This window comes from Chiroxiphia lanceolata, chromosome 1, assembly GCF_009829145.1.
Source record: "Chiroxiphia lanceolata isolate bChiLan1 chromosome 1, bChiLan1.pri, whole genome shotgun sequence".
NCBI lineage: Eukaryota > Metazoa > Chordata > Aves > Passeriformes > Pipridae > Chiroxiphia > Chiroxiphia lanceolata.
In genome coordinates, this window is record NC_045637.1 from 90,362,386 (window position 1) to 90,382,255 (window position 19,870).

Genomic DNA, 19,870 nt, shown 5'->3' on the forward strand with positions numbered 1-19,870 from the left:
CATTTAGATAGATACTTCTGCTGATGGTGGGGATTTTGGGGATTTTTGAGGGATGTTCTTTGATTGTTGGGGTTTTTTTGGTTTTGTTTGTTTGTTTTGTTTCTTTTGTTTTGGGTTTTTTAACAGAACCAACAGTATCTTTTTGTTTAAAAGAAAAACAGTGTAAGCTTAAGATAAGATTCTTTCATCTTGGCTATGGGAAAAACAGTAAGCCAGTCAGCTAGCTTGGAGGGGTTGTGTTTTTCCCAATTAAGAAGCCTCATCACTAGCATAATAGTTGTGTAGAGCTTATCATTTGCTGTACATGAATGTGAGGTACAGTTTCCTTGCTTCAGTGGTGGCAGCTGCTGCCCAAGGACGTCAGTGCTGGGGAGCAGGGGGCTTCCCTGGGGACAGCTGGGCTTGCACACAAGCCAGGTGCCCTGTTGGAAAGCTGATACCTGTCCAAGCATGGAGCAAGGCTTCATGAAGTGCAGAAGGCTTTGCTAACTGTGGCTTTTGGGAGGATCCAATACCTTTGCCTGCTCTGATGTGTGAAGGTAATTTAAATAATTTCAGCATGCCCTTGGGGATCACTGCCTCATTTCCTATTGGGTGGTAGTTACCAGGTCTCAGTGTGTTCTAGTGATTTGGTATGACCACTTTCCCTCTCTACTTTGTTGGTAAGCCAGTGATAATTCATTTATTATTTTCTGTTTACAAGTCCTACTGTCCTTCTGTAAGAGGTTTGGTAGCAATATAGTGGATTACAACAGTATTTTCATCAAATGTCTAGCAAAATAAGTTTCTAAAAGGACTCAGAATTGTGGGAAGGTGTTATGCAAACATCATTTTCTAGTACAAATAACTAGAGGAAACCACGCTATGTATTTTGTATTAAAAAATAACAGCAATTTAAGCTACAAATAACTGTAGAAGTTGGGATCACCAAGATAAAAGAAATGGCCCACACAAATGACTTAAAATTTTGAGTCTGATTGTTTGTACTCTTCTCATATCTAAAGGCTGCCAAATTCTAGATGCTGTCTTTCCTGGGAACTAACCAATGCTCTCTGGCATGATTTTCACTTCCCCTTATGTCTATATTTGAAAAAGCATATGTGTAGTCCCTAAATGAATATAGTGGTTAACAAGCTATGGATGACAACCCACAAAACATATTTGCTAAAGCAAGTTTCATACTGCTTAATGGAAAACAAATACCAGAGCGACTAAACCAGGAATATTGCTGTACATGCATATATTTCATGTATGAGAAAAGTTGAAGGAAAAAAATCACCTTCTGAGTTTTTCTTGGGCACTCTTCTTCCTACTGGATTCAAGTTACTGTAACTCTGGGGGCAGAACTTGGTTCTTTAGTACATCTTTATGTTTTTCGTGGTAAGGTAGGACATGCTATATGGCAGAAACAGCCAGTTACTGATGTTACTTGAGTAACAGTTTCATCCTTCATAGTTCCTAAGGAAGGAATCATCCTTTACATCCTAAGGAAGTAAAGCTAGCAGTGTCCCCCTAAAGCAGCACTGTGAAGTCATTCTGTAGTTAGCAGTGTCTCTGTTGTTCCTAGAAGAGGCCATGCAGGGAAGCTGGTGAAGGACTGCAGTGTTTGGGGAAAACCAGTGCCTCACAAGCTGCACTCCCAGCTGATGGATGATCCATCTTGCATACAGGTGGGGAACAGACCACAGGTGGGAAGGAGTGTGTTGGGATAGAGCAAATTTTTCTGCAGTTTTCAAGGGCTGATTGCCATGGGTGCATGCAGCCCTTGCTACTTAACTTGAGTAGCACTGAATTTGGGACCTAATTCAGGTAGTAACTGGTAGCTTGAACACATCAGGAGATTAGAGGTTTTATTACAAAACTCTAAAGCTTAGTAGTGATCTTAACCTGGGGTGCTCAGTCTTGAGCCAGAGCTTCCTGAAGCTTGCTTATACTATTAGATTTTTTTTTTTTTAATTAAAAAGGAACTTGAAATGTATTTACTTGCCTTCTTTCATCTAGTAACTCACATTGGCTTCTTCCACATGACTACACTGCTGAGAAGGTTAGGAACCTAAGAAGTAAAACTGAGATTTCTGTAACTTTCTGCTTCCTCTCTCAAATCCCTTAAGAAATTATCAAACACTGGCAAGGTTTATGATGTAATTAGAGGCTTACTACACCTTTTATAACTGCCTAATACTCCAAGTAGAAGAAAAAACTCAGTTATAACATGTTGTGTAACCAAGCACACTGGTCTTCAAAAACAGAATTTAAAGCCCATTTTTTCAAATTACTTTCAGATACGTATGTAAATACACTTAGTTCTGGTGAGATCAGTGAAAGTTGTTAGATGGACAGCACTTTTTCTGATCTGAACCACACCTTTGTTTTGTTTTTCTTAATTTTGGTCATTAGTTTCCAAATAGTTTCCTGATACTAGTGCACTTGGTATTTAGGAAACAGGACATATTAGTTAGCTGATTTTGGTAAAGCGGCTGTTGCAGAATGTCCACCCTTCTACCAGGGTTTAGCCCAGGAAGTTCTCTGTTTTGTGTTTAAGAAAACAGCTTTGTACATGCATGCCTATCTAAGTTTTTTTCTTCTTATTATTATTATTCCACTGCGAATATTTGCTAGTTAACTGCTGTGAGAACTTAACAGTGGTTTTCTGATGAACTTTATACAAACCAGGAAGAAGTGGCCTTCCTCATTTGCTCTAGCTGAACCTGCTTTAGCAGGGAGGTTGGACTAGTCCCTTCCAACCCCAACCATTCTTTGATTTCAAAATGAGTTGAGGTGTGGCTTCTAGGTACTTTCCAAATGAGTGCAGCATGACATCTCCTGTGGCCCACACAAACCTCAGTCAGGCCAGCTGTTGGTACCCTGTGAATGCAGCCAGAGGCTAGATCTGCCATGCACTTGCATGAGATTTTGGCTACTTCAGAAAAAAAGGAGGATAAATAAAAGTATAAAGTAAACTTTCTGTTTATTTTCCTTGGAGTTCAGAGTGCATGTGTGTGTGTGTGTGTGTGTGTGATACATATACTGATAGAAACAAAGCCCAGTATTCCAACAATCCTAATGCATCTGCATGAGACAACAAAAAGAAATACACTTTTCAGATAAGCACCCTTGGTCCTTGTAATGGTTCTGATAAACTGTTTGTTAAAAGCTGCTGTAAAAACTCAACAGTTGCTTTGCATGAGACGTGACTCTAAAACAAGTTGCTGAAACTTAGTTATTTGTGTGCTGTGGACAAGACTTTGCTAAGGAAAGTGTGTGTTAGTAATGTAGTTACTAAGGTGTTTTGTTCTGCCTGAGTTGGTTTCTCAGAGAGCTTTAGTTCTTAATACACTGCCACTTGCGGTGTTGCTGGTAGCCGAAATCTTCACCAAGGCTGCAGTCCTGTCAATTTTTCACCATAAAAGCAATCTAGAACACTTTTAATGGGATCATTGGCAAGGGCTAGTGGCTTTAAACTGACAGAGGGTGGGTTTAGCAATTCTTTGCTGTGAGGGTGGTGATGCACTGGAAGAGGCTTCCCAGAGAAGCTGTGGATGCCCCATCCCTGGAAGTGTTCAAGGCCAGGCTGGATGGGGCTTTGAGCAACCTGGTCTAGTGAAAGGCATCCCTGTCTATGGCAGGGGAGTTGGAACTAGGTGTTCTTTAAGGTCCCTTACAGCCCTGACCATTCTATGATTGTATGACTGACATTTCTCCTAGCTTGGAAAACGTGCTTCAGCCCTGGACTCCTACTTCAAGCCATGCAGTGGAAGACAGGATGAGTGTGTTGGGGATCCAACCTGTAGGACACAACAGTTCGTACCAATGGCTGACATAAACCAGACAGGCTGCAGCTGTCCAGATCAGGCCAAGGCCCCTTCAACCCCAGCAGCAGTCCCAAGACAGGAGAACACAAAACATTTTGAAGTCACCTGTGTTGTTCTCTGACTTCTGCTTTGTCCTGTAAAAGCAATGTAGTTTCTGTCCCCTCATTTTTAAGACATTGTTCTTCAATAGTTTTGTTAAGTGTTTTCATTTACCCTTTTTTCCCCAGCCCAAGGACTGAAATAGATTTGGATTAAAATCACAGTAATTTTTCACTTTTTCTATAGAGTGACTATAACTGTCACATTTCCATGCATGCTTCTGTGTTACCTGCAAGAATATGCCAAAATATGTACCTCTCTATCCTCAGTCAGTCCTTCAGGCTCTCCTTTTTTCCACCCTCTGTATGTGAAATGTGTCTTGATTTAGTCAGCCTTGATATGAGAGCAGAATCTGATGTTGCCCTTGGTGTTTCAGTATTAGTCTGTATGGTTATTTCTGATGGATCAGTGATGGTTGGAGACCTTTGCTTTTAAGTATTTGGAGGAGGGGGGCACCAGGAGTGTTCCCATTTTACTGGAGCTCAATATGCTTGTCCCATTGCTTTGCTTCCACTGCCTTCCACTCTGTGGCATGGCAAAAGGAAATTAAGAGCATCAGTGGAGAAGAGTAGCTAGTGGAGAACTGAAAAGTTTGGAAGGAAGAAAGAGGGAGGAGAAGAAGAAAGGGGGAAAGAATGGATTAAAAAACCTACCCTGGAAACCTAAAAGAAACTTTTGGGAGAACAGGGAAAAAATAACTTCTTTGTCTGAACCCAAATTTGTAGCTGTAGCTAAATTATAGTGAGATGGCAGATGCAACTTGTTTGGACAGCTGATGGCTGATCAGTGCTTAAAATCAAATGAGTGATATGCCTAGAGTTTGAGGGATGGTATAAATAAGTAAAATAGTTTTTACCTCAAAGTACTAGTAATCTGTGTAGACAAAATACACACATAGGAGAGGAAAAAGCTATGTACTTTATATAGAAGCAAGGTGCAGGGAAGCTGATGTCCTCAAATAATATGCATCATGTACCGGTAAAGTATGAAGGAGTGAAAGTTAGTGTTCCAGTAGATTTTTGCCCTCTCTTATTTGTAGGCCTCTTAGCAGCTAACTGCAAACCCCTGCTTTTATTTTCTCTGAAGCTGATTACATGGACTTTGGGGTTTTATTGAAGTTTAGGTGACTTGCAGTACTCCACGTGGCTACATCATCTTTTATCATTCTACCTTGCTGTTGATGGGCAGCCTATGCCGGTCCTCACCCAGGATTACCAGGGACAGCAATACTAAAGTCTCTCCTCTTTCTGTGTTTTGAAATAAAGGGAGTGGTCCTCTCACAGGCCTCATTGGGCACTTGGTGCTTGGAAAAGGGCAAGATGGTTTGTCTGCAGGCAGAATCATAGGGCTGTGTGTCCCCAAGGAATGATCTAACCTGCTTACCCTAAGACAGGGTCAGCCAAGTCTTTGTCAGTTCTGGGAGCAGCTAGCATCTCTTTATAGTACATATAGATACATGTTCTCATTCTAATAAAAAGATACAATATATATCATATATGATGTATACATATATATTCTATATATATATATAAATATATTCTATTCATGTGCTTTTCTTTGTCAGAAAGGTTTTCTCACTGTCTTGGTAAAGTCTTTCTTCTTGCAATTTGGAAATACATTCATTTTCTCATTGCCTCTTCCTTCTGAACAATTGAAGACTGTTACCTTGTCTCCCTTCAGTTTCCTTTTGTTTATATTAGATACTTAATTCATCATCTTTCTATTCTTCTCTGAATATCTTCCGACTTGTCTACATATCTCATGCAGTAGTGAAACTTGACCAAAATGTTCCTGCTGACATCCCAGTAATGGTGAGTATAGCAGAAGGCTTTCCTCACAGACCTCCCTTGCTGGCTGTCTGTTCCAGCACATTTGCTTTTTTTTGCAAGAGTGTGATATTGTTGATGCTTATCTAGCTTATTGTGTGCTGTAACCTCTAGCTCTCTTCCACGGAACTTCTGCTTAACTGGGAGAGTTCAAGTTGGGCGGTTGATGAAAGATAGAAACCTGTTTGTAAGGCTAGCATGGGATAATGAAATAGAAAAAGGGATGACAATGGCTTAGAGGAAAACTACTTGATTAAGGAAACTGTAAAAATGTTTCGCTGGAAAAAAAAGACAAAACGTGGAATATTTTTTCCACAGTCACTAAAACAGATGCCAAAAGGATTTTGGCATAAAATGTGCTGAAGTTCAGTTTGGGTATCAAGGTTATAAAGTGTTTGAGGCTAGGAGATTGCCAAAGAAATGTTTTGCTTGTATATGCAAGACAGTATTCTTAATAGTATTAATGCCAACATTTGCCTGCTTGCCCTGGTGTGTGCTGAAGTCTGTCACTTTGCAGCCCAACTTGCTTTTCTGTGTTACCTTTTCATATTCCATGTGGAAAAAACTTCAGTTCAAGTGATCTTTGTATAAACAGTTAGATAAATTCAGTTGGGTTTTTGTGTATGCATGTTCTCGTAAAAATAGTAATTTTGTACATTTCAAGAAATGGTATTTTAGACTTTTGTGGGGGCTTTTTATCCCACATATCGAATGGTACAGTTGCTTGTCTGATGTCGGGAGTGAGCACCTCTGCAGAGCAAGTTCTGTGATGCTTTTGGTTATTTAGAACGTGCTACACATGCACGGCAAGTTTTTGATTTCTGAAAAGAGGGGAAATCCTCACTCATTGAAACAATTTGTCTTCCAGATTGGACAAAAAACCATGGGTCTTTGTAGTGGGCTAAAATCCTGCAGAATTTCAGCACTGTATTTTTTCCAGTAATCCTAAGATTGTTTGTTCAGCTGCTCTTATTCAGTGTAGCACTTAATATGAGTATTTATAAAAAAAAGAGGCGGTTAAAGCATGGAACCTTCTTTTTCTTAAGTTCTTTGACATATACTTGTTGCTTCAAACCCCTTTCCACATTCACATTGTTGATTTTGTGTGCGTGCAAAGGAGTATGCTTGAGCACTCTCAGGAGGGATGTCAGCAGTTTGTACTGTACTCCTGAGTCAGCAGAAGTTGCTGGAAAAAGGACAGAAGTGTAGTAACTGCTGTGGCGAATGCCGTGCTTTGCGTTATGTTGCCTGATCCTGATTATGGGTCTTAAGCCCCTACTGACAGGCGCAATCCCCTTGTTTATGGATCTGTTTCTAAATGCGTTCTTTCGGAGAGTCACACAGCTATGACTGCACCCTGGTTCATTTCAACATTTCCTCATTAGCCTGAAGGGAGCTCTCTAAAACCTGCTACCCCATGCTGCTTCCATCCTCAGCATGAAAGGGGATGGTCTCACAGAGCTGTGCATGAACCATGGGCTGGGATGAATTTGGGAGCAGGAGAGAAGGGTGCTCCATGGTGGCTGCAAAACCATGTCGTTAAATATTGGCTATATTCTTTTATAATTTCTGATCCAACTATTACCAACTTGGCCAAGGACTGGATTGCAATTATATGGGAATGTGGGAGCTTTATTTCTCCTTAGGTCTTTCACCTTAGGTTATTTTGAACCAGAACAGCAAAAACTGAATTTAAATATATTGTTTAATGTAACATATTTTTTTCACCTATGCTACAGTCTGTGTTAGGGGTTTGGGGTTGCTTTTTTGGTTTTGTTTGGGTTTTTTTATTTATTTATTTTTAAGCTAACCAGCTGAATTCACAAAAGAGTGCACTTAGTAACACTACTATGCTTCTGTCCTTGAGCATATGCACTGCTACAAAGGGACAACTACTTGTAGAATTGACCTGTGTTTCATCTTTCAAGGCTCACACATTGGTGACTCTCTTATTTGTTGTTTAGGATGTTCTGTGATCTGTGATAAAATTTTAGTTGCACAGTTTACAGAAATGATGAGAAACTGCTGTTTCCATGTTATTTTGTTCTAAATAACTCAAAAAGATGCTTATACAAAGCTGTGGGCGCCCTACTGCATAATTAATACTACAATAAAACCATGGCATTTAAATAAGTAGCGTTAATATAAAGCATCAAAATAAATAGTTGAAAAGAAACCCTGCCTGTCTGCTACGTACAGACAAAATTCTGTCCTACCTTTTTATTGCTCTGGAAATGTAGATCCAGGCCTCTGCACCAACAGTTAAAAATAGATAGCTTTTGCTAAAGTCCCTCGGTTGAAATTTAAGGAAGGGTAAAAAGAGCAAGAGCAAAGAGCCAATATGCCCCTGGAGAGTGAATGCAAACGGGAAATCAAATTTTTCTTTCAGGAAGGCGGGATCTGTATCTCTTGGATTTTGTAAAAGGTATATTAGGGTTTGAGCCATGGGTGGATCCAAGTGCAATAAAACAAATTTTGGGGTCAGCCTGGTGAGTAACACAGCCACCAGCTTTTCCTGAATTTTTTGTAAAAGAACCCAAATTGCGCTCCTGATTGTGGCTGAATTGTGATTTTTTTTTTGATTGGTACACAAAATACTTTTGATGCTGGAATTTAAGTTGGACGTTAACAATGATTCCTTTGTGTAGCAGTCCCTTTTGAAGTAGAGAGTCCTGTATCTACAAGAAAACAGTATGCAGAGAAATAAATTCTGCTTTCAAGTCTGTATTTTATATATATATATATGTCTTATGCATCTTTTTTACACAATGTATGCTAACATGAATATTTACATATGAAAAGGAAATAGGATTTTAAACTATTCCATTGAATATGTAAGTATCCCTGTCCTTGTTTGATGTTTTTTTCTTCAAATAATCAGCAGAGAACTTTAAGCCTTTGGCATTTCACTCCCATCTTACACTAGTTTTCAGTAATTTCTTCTTGAGTGCTGATACTTGGTTCTGTCATAGCTATTTGATACTAAAGTTTCTCGGAAAGCTTTCACATCCATATTCACAGCTCAAAAACTGCTTCTCTGCTTTTTTGAGGTCCCCATCTTAATTTCTATGACAACATTTCCTAAACCATTTCACATATTAATTTCTTGTTTTGGATAGAAAACCAGTGGTGTTCTCAGCTGTGGTTGAAAGCCCCAGTGCGATATCCAGCAGCTCCATGGTAGGGCTGTGACCTGATGAGAAGCTCTTCCCCAGGCTGGTCTGAGAACATCAGTAATGGTGATGGTTGCCTCTCCTGAACCCAGTTTATCACCGAGCACAAGGGAACCACCCAGGCCCTGTAAACGCAGCCGCCTCTGGCCCATCCCAGGCTGCATTGCCTCGTGTCATGCAGTGCTATTGTTGGTTATTAAAGGCATCCATGCCCTCATGTTGGCAGCCTACCAGACTATCTTCTTCCAGCTGAGCCTCAAGGCTTATTCCATCAGAGCTTAAGAGAGATGTGCCTGCCTTAGCTGTGTGCTGATGCTGTCAGTCAGATGGGGTGATATGGAGTAACAGGCCACTCTTGATCATGTACTGTGTGCCTGATTTAAGGGCCCCGATAGATCCTAGTTCAGAAGAGTGATGTGTGTGGCTGCCACTGGGCAACGTGATTGAAACCGCACCCTGAGGACAGTGAGAAGAGTGCTGTTTGCGAGTTGCCCACAGTTGGAGCCGTGACGATACACCAAGAACTTGTAATGAATCCTATGAGTCATTCCATTGCTGTTTGACATCTCTGTTTCCTTTAACTTAGGGCTCAGAGGGAGCCCAGAGACTCCTTCCTTCTTCACTTTCATGAGGAAGACACCTCTGTGTGGTCTGGGCAGGCAAGGCACTTGTTGTAGAGAAGAACCTTGATTTGGAACACCACACAGAAATCCATCCTGGAGAACCAGCATTAGCAGAGAGTGAACAGCCATTCTGTTGTCATCTTCCAAGAAGTAACTGCAAAGTTGTGTCATAAATACTTGCGTCTCTGATCGTCACCTCAGAACACGCTGTGTGACAGACAGCCTTGCTTAGAGGTCTGTATCTTAGAGATTGCACTGAGTCATATGGTTGATTATCTAAATGTAAATAATAATTGAGACATGTTAAAATTTGAATTTCATTAGGTGGAGGCTTTTAGACTTAAGCAAATGAATTATTTTTTTCATAAAACACTGTAACATGCTTACTAGCTTTGACAAAGAGTTTTTTCCCTTGATACAGAGATAGCAGATAATAATAAGCAGACAAGGTTATGCAACAAGGGGATATTTTAATCATCTTTGTTTTGGAAAAGACAGGCCAGAGTGAGGTACCTCTTAGAAACAATCTACTTCACTGCTACTTTTCTTCAACAGATTGACAGCATCTCAGAAAAGAAAATAACTGTTTGCTATTCCTATTGTAGACTTCTTTCAATCACTGCGACAGATGTTCCAAGCATGTTGTTCCTCAGTTAGGTTTCTTTAGTAGAAAAAATACTGCAGTCTAAATATAGTTTAAATTGGTTGAGGTACCTTGTTTGAATGTGATTCAAAATTGCATTATACCTAGTTTAAATCATAGTGTAACAGGACAAAACCACTGGAAAGACTAGTTAAGATTGTTTCAAACTCAGGTAGGACTTTTTATTCAATCATATTTAAAGTGGTTCCAAAGTGCTATGTTTTTCTAACATATCTTGCAATCTGACTTAGGATAAACACTAGATAGCATAGTGAACTCCCCTCCCCCTGTTCATTATTTGGAATTACCTTGGCTAAAAATGGAAAAAGTACTTAAATAATTCTCTTTTCCTGTATCTGCCATGATGTCTTGTAACAGCTGTATATTGGGAATACTCAGATTTTATTATCCTTTTTATTTTTTCAATAAAACGAAGTTTAGCATTCAGGAACAGTTGAAATGGCTGGATTAAGAGGGAAAACCAATACACACGTACAATGTACCCATTATTCCTTTGGAGAATTGGGAGTTGAGAAGGCTATGGCCCTTATGACCCTCCTTTCCTCTGCCAGAGAGTTCCATTTCAAAGCTGTTCTGTCATCTCTCCTGCTGACTTGCTTCTGGAGGCCACTGGGAGACCTAACAGGATAGTGCAGGCTGAGTTCTGCTGAATGTGTTGGTGTTAAATAGCTCCTCCTTTTTATTCTCCCCCTCATTTTTTATCTAGATGACTGGTTGTTGCTCATGAGACTCACTTTTGGAGACCACTGGGTTGGGAGCACAGCTGCCTGCCTGGAATTGGGTCACGGTGGTGTGACAGTAACTGCACTGGCGTGCGTCCCTTACAAGTGCGATTCCAGTCAGTGACGTTGATCGGGGGGAACGAACGCTCTTGTTTGGATACCGGCTAGCTAAAGCTTTCTGCTCCCTCTTTTTGACATCTGGCATGAGGACATGTATACAGATGAAGTTGCTAAACTGTGGTGTCTGGGACAAGGTGCTCTTTCGTTTCCAAAAATGAAGAGTAAAGCAACAAAGTTCAAGGTTTATTTCGTCACTTGGACTTTCACTCCAGTGGAAGAGATTGGGATTTCAGCTTTAGAAAATGGAGATCTTCAGTTTGTTATCTATTTTTGTTTCATTACTAGTTAACTTCTTAATAGACTGTTAAAATAATCCTCCAAGAAGGAAGTAAAAGTAGGGAGATGCAAGTGCAGTGATCTCCAGACCATAATGACTGAAAACAGTTAGAAACCTTCATTTTGTGCTTATTTTGGGGGGAGGAGAGAGAAGCTCACGTGGTAATCACATGCTGCCAGGTCATTGCAAGGAATCTGGTGGCAGCAGAAATGCTCTCTTCAAGGCCCTGCTTCTGTGGGAAAACTCACTGGTAGTTCACTTGAGCATCCAATTTTGAGCCTTCACAGAAGAGAGTGGTTCACATATGCTTTGTTCTGAAGCCATTTGGGCCCTGCTATGATCTCACGTAAGGAGATGTTTTCTTCTAGGTTTGTTTTACAGATTTGGAGTTAGGATCATTCACATTGATCTTTCTTTTTCTTTGGTTTCAAGAGCTTCTCTGTGCAGCAGTGAAGACTGTAGCTGTTTACTTACTAATTTCTTTATGGTACTTTTGTTGATTTAGTCCTCAGGTATTTAAGCTGTGAGAACAGTGGGAAAGACTTCGAACACCTAATTTTTCTCCAGTTTTGTTCATGTGATTAAACAGAAGTCCTATAGCATTCTCCCAAGGAGGCACTTTTTATGGGTAATTTTACTATCCATGGGCAGCTGAATGCACTTTCGGGGTTTTTTTGGTTGTTTTGCAGCATGATTCTGGCCTTCTCTTAATTGTTTCTACGATGATTTTTGTTTGTTTGTTTGTTTTTTAATGAAAGAGTGAAAGAGTTCTTGAGCATTTCAACAGGCAGTCTAGGGAAGTGGTTGAGTCTCCATCCCTGGAGGTATTAAAAAGACGTGTATATGTGGCAGTTGGGGACATGGTTCAGTGGTAGCACTGTCTTAGTGGTTGGACTCAATGATCCTAGAGGTATTTTCTAACCTAAATGATTAAATTACTCAAAGATCTACTACTTCTTGGGTTTGCTTTCCTGTTTGAAGAGCTGAGTGAGGCACGTAAGAACAGTTGTGGCATCAAGGTTTCAAACTTCATCTCTTTTGTCCAACTCCCATGCCAAGGTATACGAGCATGGTGAGACCTTTAGTTTCTGAAAGGTAGATTGGTCATACAGGGACAGACATCTGAGATAACTTTTTATTTCTTTGTCCTTACCTGTTTATAACAACAAGGTTTCCAGCAAGAAGGTACTGCCTTTAGCTCAGGATTTAGCAGGGCAAATTACTGCAAGTGAGAAGAGGTAAAGTTTCTTGGAGATGAATGCAGTAAAGGTTGTCCTGCCTGCCCCATAGCATTTGGATATAGCTAATAAGAATGGGAAACACCTTGACCTTAATGTAACCTTCTGCCCTGGTACTTTGCCATCTGTCTCCAGACGTGCAATAGGAGATTTGCCTGCTTCTCACAAACTCTCCTACCAAGGTTGTCTCCCAGAAAGGGAAAAAGAAGAGTTATGTAACAGTGTTTTCTTTCAAAACTGTATGTTATAGAATTCAACCAAGACCCTGCTTTTAGCTACAGTGGAAGTCTAAAAGCGGCAAAAACATTTTCCAAGGTTCTTTTTCATATGTGTATAAAGAAACTTAAGGAACCAATAGTTTAGTATGCGGGGCAGAATATTCCTAAATGACAGCAAGGAGAAAGGTTTTCAGGAAGAGCCACAACATCCGATTCACTAGTTAGCGAGCCCTCCCCCCCCCCCTCAACAGGCGATACAATTTCTTTGTCAGAAATCACCAGCGGAGAGCTCGGAGGAGAGGCGGTGTGCTGTGAAACAGAAACTGAGCCCCTTTCAGCTATGATACCTCCCTGTTTAACATTAATGAACTGTAGCGGCTATATGTAAGGTTTGTACCTTGTTACATATGCTTAGCTTGTCAAAAGTTTCTCGGGGCATTAAGGGCAGGCAGCGTCATTTGTGCAATAGGCAAAGCTCTCTGCCTGTGGATGTTACAGTGACCTTACTTGAACTGATAAATAGCTGTCTTATCCACGACCTTTAATAGCTGAAATGTATTCACCATTTACAGCCTTTTTATAGTTTGCTTCGAAAGAGATTAGTGGATAAAGTATATATATGTATGTATGCATTGCTGTGTGATCCTTTCTGGCTTCTAACAGCACATCAAGGAATTCAAGAGTTTAGGAGTAGCAAAGCAATCACTTTTCCATGTACTCTCTTTCTTCCTCATTAAAGGTGCTCATTCATAGGGATGCATGGTGTTGTGCAGCCTGTTATCTTAAAGAAAAAAAATTAAACAAAACACGATAGAATGTAATGTTGAGTTTTATCCTCTTAATGTAAAATAAGTTTTACTTTCTGTTTGCATTTTCTGGTTTAATTTGAAAGAAGACAGAGATGATATTAAAATATAATGAGGGCAATTCATTTTGTGGTTCACAGTGGCTCGGATTTAGAAGAAAAAAACCCCCACCTTAATCAGCACAGTACTTAAGGGCTCCCTGTAAGAACATTGTGCTTAACCTTCAGCAAATGCTTATGGGCTGCCCTGAATAGTAATGGGTTTAAGCACATGCTTAAGTGTTTTCCTGAAGGAAGACCTAAGCATCTTGGCAAGTGTTACATTACGGCTTCATTTACCTTTATCATAAATCCCAGCATCAGAGGCAAACTTTTCTTTCATCTCTTGGCAGATATTGGGGTGTATAGATTTTTCCACCTCCGTTTGGCCTGCTTTCTATGGCTTTCTTGCTGCAACCTGATCAGCCCAGGCTGACCTTCAGGGGTGCTCCACATGAGCTGGGGAGCCTGCCCCCATGGCTCCGATTGCCCGATCAAAGTCTGCACTTTGCCTTTCATCTGCCGGCTCTCTGCCCTTCCCAGGGTTATTAATTTGAAGAACTTAATACGCAACCTTTTTCTGCTGCGCCCGTTCCCGGAGAAGTAGGAATGAGAATTGTGTGTTCTCCAAAGGCTTTGCTGTGGTCCGTTTTCCATGGTGGGAGATGGGATTGGAGCGGGTTAAATCTGCATCAGCTGGTCCTTGGTTAGCTGTCGGAAATGCAAAAAAAAAAAAAAGAAAAGAAGAAAAAACTAACAAACCAATCCCATAAAAACGGGGGGAAGGGGAAAAAAAGGAAGGAAAAAAAAGGGGGGGGAAGAATAAAAATGGGAGAAACAAGAAAAAAGAGGGGGAAAGAAAATGAAATAAAATAGTAGAAAATTGGGGAGAAAAAGGGGGAAGAAAAAAGGAGAAAATAGGAGTACAAAGGAAAAAAGAGAAAGGGAAACAAGAATAAAGGAAAACAAAATGAAAAAAAGGGGGAAAAGGAAAGAAACAAAAATGGAAAAAAAAATGAAAAAAAGAAAAAAGTTTAAAAAAAAAAAAGACAAAATTGAAAAAAGGGGGTAAAGGGGGTAAGGAGTAAAAAGGAGAAAAGAAAAATTATCAAAGGAAAAGAGAAAAAGGTAAAATAGGTGGGGAGGGAAAGGAGAGAAAAAAAGGCAAAGGGAAAAAAAAGAAAGGAAAAAAGGAGAGGGGAAGGAAAAACGAAAAAAAAAAAAAGGGGGAAAAAAACCTCAAACCAACTAAACTACACACCCCAAGGCAAACAAAACCCCAAAACCGAAGAGCAGCGGGGAGGCCCGGGGCCCGCAGGCTGCTCCGGGCTGTCCCGCGGGGGCCCAGCCCGCCGGCAGGGCCGGGCGCGCTCCTCTTGCGTAAGCGGCGGCCCCGCCGCCTTCCCGCTGGCTGCCGTTGCCATGGCGAGATAGCGGGGGAGGATTCCTGGGATCCGTAAACCGGGGGAGAGAGAGAGAGATTACGTCTTAACCCGGCACTCCGCTGCGCCTAACGTGATGTGTCAGGGTCGCCCAGGTGTCCCGGGGGAGGGTGACCTGGCGGGCGGCCCCGCGCTGTTGCAGGCATCGTTTTAAATAAAATAAAGCTGGGGAGGGAGTCGGGGGTGGCTCTCGGGGTAAGAGGATTAGATGCGTTCGCATGGGGGCTAGGATGAGGAAAATATCGCAAGGCTTGAGGGAAGTGGGTTTGAGGAATTGGCCTCAATGGAAATGCGAGGCATCCGTGTTTATGAACATTCCTAGTGCCTGCCGAGAACTGCCTGGCAGGTGCTAGAAGGGGATTCTTTTTATCTTCATCTGCATATTTTATTATCACGGTCAGTTGTCCGTGTTTTAATTGTAAGCTGTGCACAATAAACACATCCTGAGAATCTCTAAGCAGTGAGTCCAAATATCAGCCCTATGCTGATATCGAGCCTAGATCAAATAATTGACAGATGTCTTTTACATGAATGGAAGGAATGACAGAAGAAGACATCACTGTCTGCTTGGGTAAGTTTTCTTTCCATTATCTTTAATTATTATTAGTGTTTTACACTGTCTCTTCCTTAGCGACAGAACGGGAGCAGTCAACACTGGTGGGGTCTTCTTGTGCTTTTGATCTTCTTGCTACTCTTTGCCTGCTGGAATTCCTGGAAGCAGATGAAAATTTACTGAGCCCTGTCACTGTGTTCACTTGTCACTGCAAGGATGTCATTAGTGCAGGCAAAAACTTTATAAATTCTGATATTCGATTTTAAGTTTGGAAAAGATGATGTCTGGTCTAGAAGAGAGTATGAAAAATACTGGGCTGCAAATTACTGTGTTGTAAACATGTTTCTTAAGAGAAGAACTCTGCCTGGGTTAATAATAATATCCATTGCCAGAAAACAGATGTGTGTGGGGAAAAAAAAAATCTTAAGTGAATTTAACATTCCTAAACAGTTTTACAGCAGTGGGATAAGAAATGTGTTAGGATGTAAGAGAGTACACTACTGGGAAATGAGCTTGCATTACACCCACAGAGCATTTACTGTACATTAGTTATAACCCTGTTGTTTTTGTTGCCTGCAATTAATTGAGTAATTTCTTCCATGACTGAAACTGCAGGTTAAGCATGTTTGCTTTGAAAGCCAGTCTTCTGAATCGAGACGGCTTTTACACTTACCATATTAACAAGCTCTTGCAAAGTACATTTTGTGCACTATGGTTATGAATTCCTGAAAGGTATTGGTGGGGGTTAATTCACTGTTACATAAACAGCCAGTAACAGCTTTTGATTGTACTAGAATTGCTCTAAAATAGTTATTAACTTCAAGGCTATAATAATGTTTTGCAAATATTACTTGTATGAAAAAGACAGAAATGGACTATGAGAACTTTAAAGCATTGAATTGAGGACACTGCTATATACATAGGCAAAGCTGTAGTGTAGCTTTACCAGTGGGTTTTACAGCTGTGACGAGATCTTTATTTCCCAGTTGTACTTAGAACCCAACAAATTCATTACCAAAACAGTTTCCCAGAAGCCAAGTATGAAGACATTTGAGAAGGGGATTGTTGCTTTAGTTAGCAAAGCTTACCTGCTATGTGCAGGCACGCTGATATTCTAAAAATGCAGAAGTCAGAGCTGGCATCACATGAAGGTGAACAGTACAGTTGTACTGAACCGTGGGAGTGCAGGGGCAGCACGGGGAGCCAGGAGCTGGGGTTTATTGCAGCAAGGTTATACAGCAGTTCAGCTCACTCCAGGTGGTGCAGGAAGGAGCTGAGAACCAGTTTCTGAGTGCCTGAGTCCCTTGGCTGGGAGGCAGGGGTGCCTAGAGGGCGGCAGATATGCCTGCAGCCATTTCTGGTGGCTTCTGGTTTTGAAACTTCCCATGGGGAATTTGCTAGATACTTTTGTTGTTGGAGTGTTTATTTAGCAAAGCAGGCCTGGTACCTGTTGAAGCAGCCTGCAGAATTGTCAATGTTGTCTTTGGGTATGAGCAATTGTTGTTTGCTCAGAGAACTGGAAGTCTTTGGATATGAGAACTTTGCTTATTTTTAGACATCCTTGGACTAACTTACAGCTGTTCTTTTCAGGAACTGGAAATATTGCTTCTACTGTATTTCTAGAAGTAAAGAGTACAGTGAGGGGTTTTTTTTGTATAATTCAGCTGGTTTTGCATGTGATTGTTCATATTGACAGCTCCTTTCCAAGAGATGAAGTAACTTATGTTTTGGTTGTTTCAGCTACAGGGATTTGTCTCTTGTTTATTTTAAAATGCGGTATTGTTCTGCATCACCAGCAGTTATTTATTTAGGCTTCTAAGGGAGTCACATGACTTGGCATTAGCCTTTCTTTTCCTCCCATCTCCCCTGACCCCAAAGTAGTTCAGCATGAAACTTGATAAATTAATCACAGTTACCTTGGCAAAATTATAAACAAATGAAGATGGATGAAGCTTGACCTTAAAATTATTTTGGCTGGGCATATGCAGCTGAAAGCATTAATTGCCGTTTTCGCAGCTACCTTTGACAGTGTAGGGTTTCAGTAAATGTTTCCTCCTTGAAGGAAGTGAAACATGCCATGTCATCTGCTTCACTTCTGGAGCCTTCCTGAAGTTCCCTGGATTTATGAGTCATCTTAATTGATGTTGTGTAGAAATACCTTTCAGATATTTTCACTTCCCTGACATGGAACTAGTGTCAGTTTACTTCTGTATCTTTATTTTGGTATATGTATGCTTGTCACAGGGAATTACGTGTTTAGGCACCATTTAAAAGTGGCAGACCTTTACTACAGTCAATACAATTATAATGGAATTAATGACATTTTAAATTAAGAAGAATTTTTGCTCCTTGTCTGTTATGTACTATGATTTGATTATAAACCCCAGCAGTGCTGATGGCCCTGGAGTTGATAGATGACAGGACACGGTACGTACTGGAGTATCAGCTATTAATGTTGCTTCATCCAGTCCTGTTTGTATTGTGAAAAGACATTGAGAAGGTGCCTATAACTCAACCATGAAGTTTATTTAGAGGGAGACTCCAGAAGAACACCCAACCACAAAACTTTCCATTAATATATTTGGAAGTCTTTTTGTGATAATAAGTCTAACAGTGCAAGTTCTTGTAGAGTATTTTACCAAAAGTGATGCTAAACCGTCCCCAGGTTGCCTTTCATCTAGAAAGTGGGTAGTACAGGGAGATGAAGGAGCAGAGATAAGACTTTTGGATCTTATCAAAGATCATTCTGCTGGCCCAGCCAGAGGTGAAATGTCAGGTGGGAGGTGGAGATGGTCTCAAAGACTCACATGGGTTTCTCTTGATGTGGTCTAAGTGTCCATTTGAGACACTGTACAGGTGTACCATACTGTTTCAGTCTTTTCTGTTTGGGTTTTGTATGCTATAAAGTATGTGGTCATAAACCAGTTCATGCTGAGCACAGGAAGATTTTATTCTGGTTGAACATCCGTGCTTTATTATATGTCTTTATCATCGTGGGTTTATTACTTAATAATAAGTTTTATCTTTAAAGATCATTTTCTAAAAGATTGAAACGGGTATTACCTCACCTAGGAGTTATGAGTGTGATTGTTGGGAGCAGCTGGAAGTTGAATTAGATGAATGCTGTTTTAATTGGCAGGAGTTCTACCTTCAGTTTCTGTAGGAAAATTAATTAGTTAAAACTCATCACCAATGTAATTAGAAAATTTTCAACTATATTATGAAGATTCTTGGTTTTAAAATTAATTGCTACAAGTTGGAAGAAGAGGCTACTTTCTAACTAATTTTGCATTGGCCATACAATAATTGATTTACATTGTATTTCAGAGATGCATACAGAAGTCAGTTGTGTTTTTGGAGAAGGGTTTTAGCCGTAGCTTTGTGTGGGCCCACTCTGAGAGAATCCCATAAGGTCTGATTTTCAGAAAGCCCCTTGCTGAAAATTGGGCTGGTTTAAGAGAACTGTGTTTGGGTGCTTTGACTTACTGGCTGTTTTTGAAGTCTTCAGTCTCACTATTTAGTACTACCTGTCAGAATGTGTAAGGGCAAGAGAGGTTTATGGCCACCCGTGGCTGCAATAGCCATATGTAATGAGACACTGACACAGGTTGCCCAGAGAAGCTGTGGATGCCCCATCCCTGGAAGTGTTCAAGACCAGGTTCGATGGGACTTTGAACACCCTGGTCTAGTGAAAGTTGTCCCAGCCCATGGCAGGGGGGTTGGAACTAAATGATCTTTAAAGTCTCTTCCAACCCAGACCATCGTATGATTCTATGAAATAGCAGCAAATCAAGCTGCCTTTAAATTTTTGTGTGTCATTGGTACAGGCACCAATAAATGAGAAGATATGCTCAGGGGGGCATCTAAGAGGCTAATTCTAGAGTATGTTGTGTGTAAGTAGTTGACAATAAGATATCTATGTATTACTGTAAGACTTCATGTATGCAGCCACTGTGTTCCTTAGAAATATAATTATCTTTCCAATCGAAGATATTTTTCCCTCTGGCATCATCTTCTTGTCACGTTCCGTCCTTGGAGCATGGAAATGTTTTGTGGTCTGGAGCTATAAGGCACAAAGAAAGATTGTAGTGGGCGCCAGTACCAAACTCACATATCCCATGACAAGTTCCTTAACCCCTAGACCAGACTTCCCTGTGGTAATTCCCTGTGATGTTTCACCCTCAGCTCTTCATCATCATCCCACATATTCTCTGCCTCCCCATCAATGAGCCATGTGGTCAAAAGCAAGAATCCCCTTC

General features: G+C 40.7%; 1 protein-coding gene across 14 annotated transcripts in view; it reads left to right on the plus strand.

The window, feature by feature from the left end:
- Window positions 1-19,870, plus strand: part of HIVEP1 (HIVEP zinc finger 1) — a 137,303-nt gene that overhangs the window by 26,758 nt on the left and 90,675 nt on the right. For 7 of the 14 annotated variants that reach the window (XM_032681441.1, XM_032681405.1, XM_032681413.1 and 4 more), the window contains exon 1: window positions 15,209-15,629. The exons of 4 other annotated variants lie outside the window; for them this stretch is intronic. In XM_032681441.1, the coding sequence (XP_032537332.1) occupies window positions 15,590-15,629 (40 nt within the window). In that variant the 5' untranslated portion in view covers window positions 15,209-15,589. Of the gene's footprint in view, window positions 1-9,460; window positions 11,663-14,887; window positions 15,630-19,870 lie in introns of those variants that run through there. 3 more of the 14 variants (XM_032681348.1, XM_032681337.1, XM_032681422.1) reach the window with 3 other exon arrangements.